At 45.0% G+C, this 2,500-nt stretch overlaps 1 protein-coding gene across 19 annotated transcripts in view; it reads left to right on the top strand.

The window, feature by feature from the left end:
- The window catches only part of baz2ba (bromodomain adjacent to zinc finger domain, 2Ba), an 86,384-nt gene that overhangs the window by 67,743 nt on the left and 16,141 nt on the right, over window positions 1-2,500 (top strand). For 16 of the 19 annotated variants that reach the window (XM_060868937.1, XM_060868939.1, XM_060868938.1 and 13 more), the window contains 4 exons: window positions 1-49; window positions 313-378; window positions 1,328-1,393; window positions 2,499-2,500. The exon at window positions 1-49 is cut by the window's left edge and continues 13 nt beyond it; the exon at window positions 2,499-2,500 is cut by the window's right edge and continues 43 nt beyond it. In XM_060868937.1, the coding sequence (XP_060724920.1) occupies window positions 1-49; window positions 313-378; window positions 1,328-1,393; window positions 2,499-2,500 (183 nt within the window). The remainder of the gene's footprint in view (window positions 50-312; window positions 379-1,327; window positions 1,394-2,498) is intronic. The other 3 variants (XM_060868927.1, XM_060868928.1, XM_060868929.1) reach the window with 1 other exon arrangement.

A 2,500-nucleotide genomic window follows, 5' to 3' on the forward strand; every position in this document is an offset into this window, starting at 1 on the left:
AGAGGAGAGAAGGAAACAGAAGGAGCAAATCAAGATCCTCAAGCAGCAGGTCAGAGTTTCATCCCAGCATCTCGTTGTTCTGTTCCATCTTCCTTATATAGACACACGTGGAAATAGACCTTAGAAGTACAAGAAGTTCCTCAAAACTCTGTTCTGGCCAGAGTCACGTCCTCCGTTCTGCTCTAACCTCCGAGAGTTTTGCTAATCCTGCCATTTGCAGCTTCGTTTAAATGCAGAGCGGCACATTCAATTAACACATCCCTTCTCTCTCTCTCTCTCTCTCTCTCTCTCTCTCTCCTTCTGTCCAAGCAGGAAAAGATAAAGCGCATTCAGCAAATCCGGATGGAGAAGGAGCTCCGTGCACAGCAGATTCTCGAGGTACGGACCGACTCTGGGGGACGCAGAGGAAAAAAAAAAAGAGAGAGGAGAAAAAAAAAAAAGGAATAAAAAGCAGAGAGATAGAGTTGAAATACGCTTAACATTCCGCAAATACACACCGCCGCCACCACACACTCGGCATCTGTTTAACATGGAGCACACGGTCTCCACGACCGCTCTCTAGCATTTTAGGGGTTACGGCTCCTGAATATTTTTTTTTCTTCCTCCAGACTATCGCTAAATTGGTTTTGGTGGACAGTTTTTGAATATTAAATTCGCCGCCTCCTGTTTCTCAGAGCACGCTTAAATTAGACATAAAAGATTTTTTTTGTTTTTTTTTTTCTAACAATAACAGGTCTTGCATAAGTAGACGAAGGGGGAAAAAAAAACAAAACAGTGTTTACTTTTCGCACCCAATTATAGAAGCCTGAAAAGTGTTTTAGCAGAGCGACATCAAATCGGAGCTGACACGGTTGGCAAACCATTCCGAACGGGATTTCTTTCTGTTTGTAATTACACGTTTCCGGCTAATTCGTAGACACACTGGGTTTTTTTTTGTGTGTGTGTGTTTGTGTGTTTTATTTTGTTGTTTGTTTTTTTTCCCCCACTGCTGCCGTTTGTCAGAACGAGGGGGAATATTGAATAATTTCAAAGATCCCTGGGCTGATTCTGACAAGAACTGACGTACTCGTCGCAAAGGTTCTCAATCACTGACTCAGTGTTGCGTAACTCTCCGATTAGAGCAGCCTTCAAATGCCATGGAGTGAATAGCAAGTAGCTAACGTACGCACGCACACACACACACACACACACCGCGGGTCTGTGTGCTCTTATTAAGTGAGGATCTATTCGATCACGTGAAGGGGGAAGGATTCGCAGTGGCGTCTTTTAATTTTAGCCTTTTTTCCTGCTTCTCACTGTGTGACCTCCACCTGTCTTGTATTGGCAGGCGAAGCGGAAAAAGCGGGAGGAGGCTGCCAATGCCAAAATATTGGAGGCGGAAAAGCGTCTAAAGGTCAGTGTGTCTGCGCGTCCGAGGCCGTAACCTCGGGCCGGAGATGGGAGCGGTCTCTCGGGGTCTGCTGGACACGTTCACTTCGTCGTCGTGACTCTTCCCTGTTCACCTCAGAGACAGGAATCACATGAGCGGGAGTACAACGCTAAGATGCAGTAGCTAACAGAAGCTAGTAACTACCAATTAGCAAGCTGACTAGCGACATGGCTTCACTCAGCGTAATAGTCCTGAGAGAAAGAGGCTGTCGGCCCTCTTCCGCATACCCGAGCTCTCAGCTAGAGTAGGTTCGATCGACGAGTGAAAGAGAGTAACGCCGTCGCTCCCGCTCCGATTTCTCATCATGGCGTTTCACATTTACAGCAAAACACATATAGCGTCAGCAAAGAAAGTAGCACATGAAATAAAAAAAAAAAAGAAGAAAGCACAAAAGTCTAGAACAGTCTCCAGAAGAAAAAACACGCTATAGGTGAAAATCGGCCAAAAAAGAAAAACAAAGCGATGACTTTTAGCTCCTAGGGTGTAGTTTTGTTTCTAGGAGATTTGTCTTTGTAGGAAAGTTTAGCGCTGACGGTTATTATGTGCACTCTGCTGTATACAGGTGTGACTGCAACAGACAAAAGCGAAAGCTTTTACCAGTAAATGGTTTAGAGTAGAAGTCTAAGGGGAAGTCGTTTGGCCGGTCGGCCGCAGCAGGTGTCGGCGTTGTGTTAACGTTTCTGTGTTAAAGACCGACAGATTCAGGACCGTGTGATTCTTGGTTCTTCACATGCGTTAGAGCGGCGGTTCACCTCCCAACAAAGATTCGTGTGGATTCCAAACACGTCTGGGCCGATCGAGTGTGTGTGTGTGACAGAAGAATGTGTGTGTGTGTGTTTTGCCCTCTTAACTAAAGTAACACACACTGACGTTGGGCCGATCGAGTGTGTGTGTGACAGAAGAATGTGTGTGTGTGTGTTTTGCCCTCTTAACTAAAGTAACACACACTGACGTTGCCTCTTTGTTTAAAACTGAATAAATAATCTTGGTTTGTTTATGTATTTTACTGTTTGTGTGTATGGTCTTGCTGATTTTGTGTGTGTGTATGTGTGTGTGTGTGTCTTTATAGGA

The sequence above is a fragment of the Tachysurus vachellii genome, chromosome 4, assembly GCF_030014155.1.
Source record: "Tachysurus vachellii isolate PV-2020 chromosome 4, HZAU_Pvac_v1, whole genome shotgun sequence".
NCBI classification, from domain to species: Eukaryota; Metazoa; Chordata; class Actinopteri; order Siluriformes; family Bagridae; genus Tachysurus; species Tachysurus vachellii.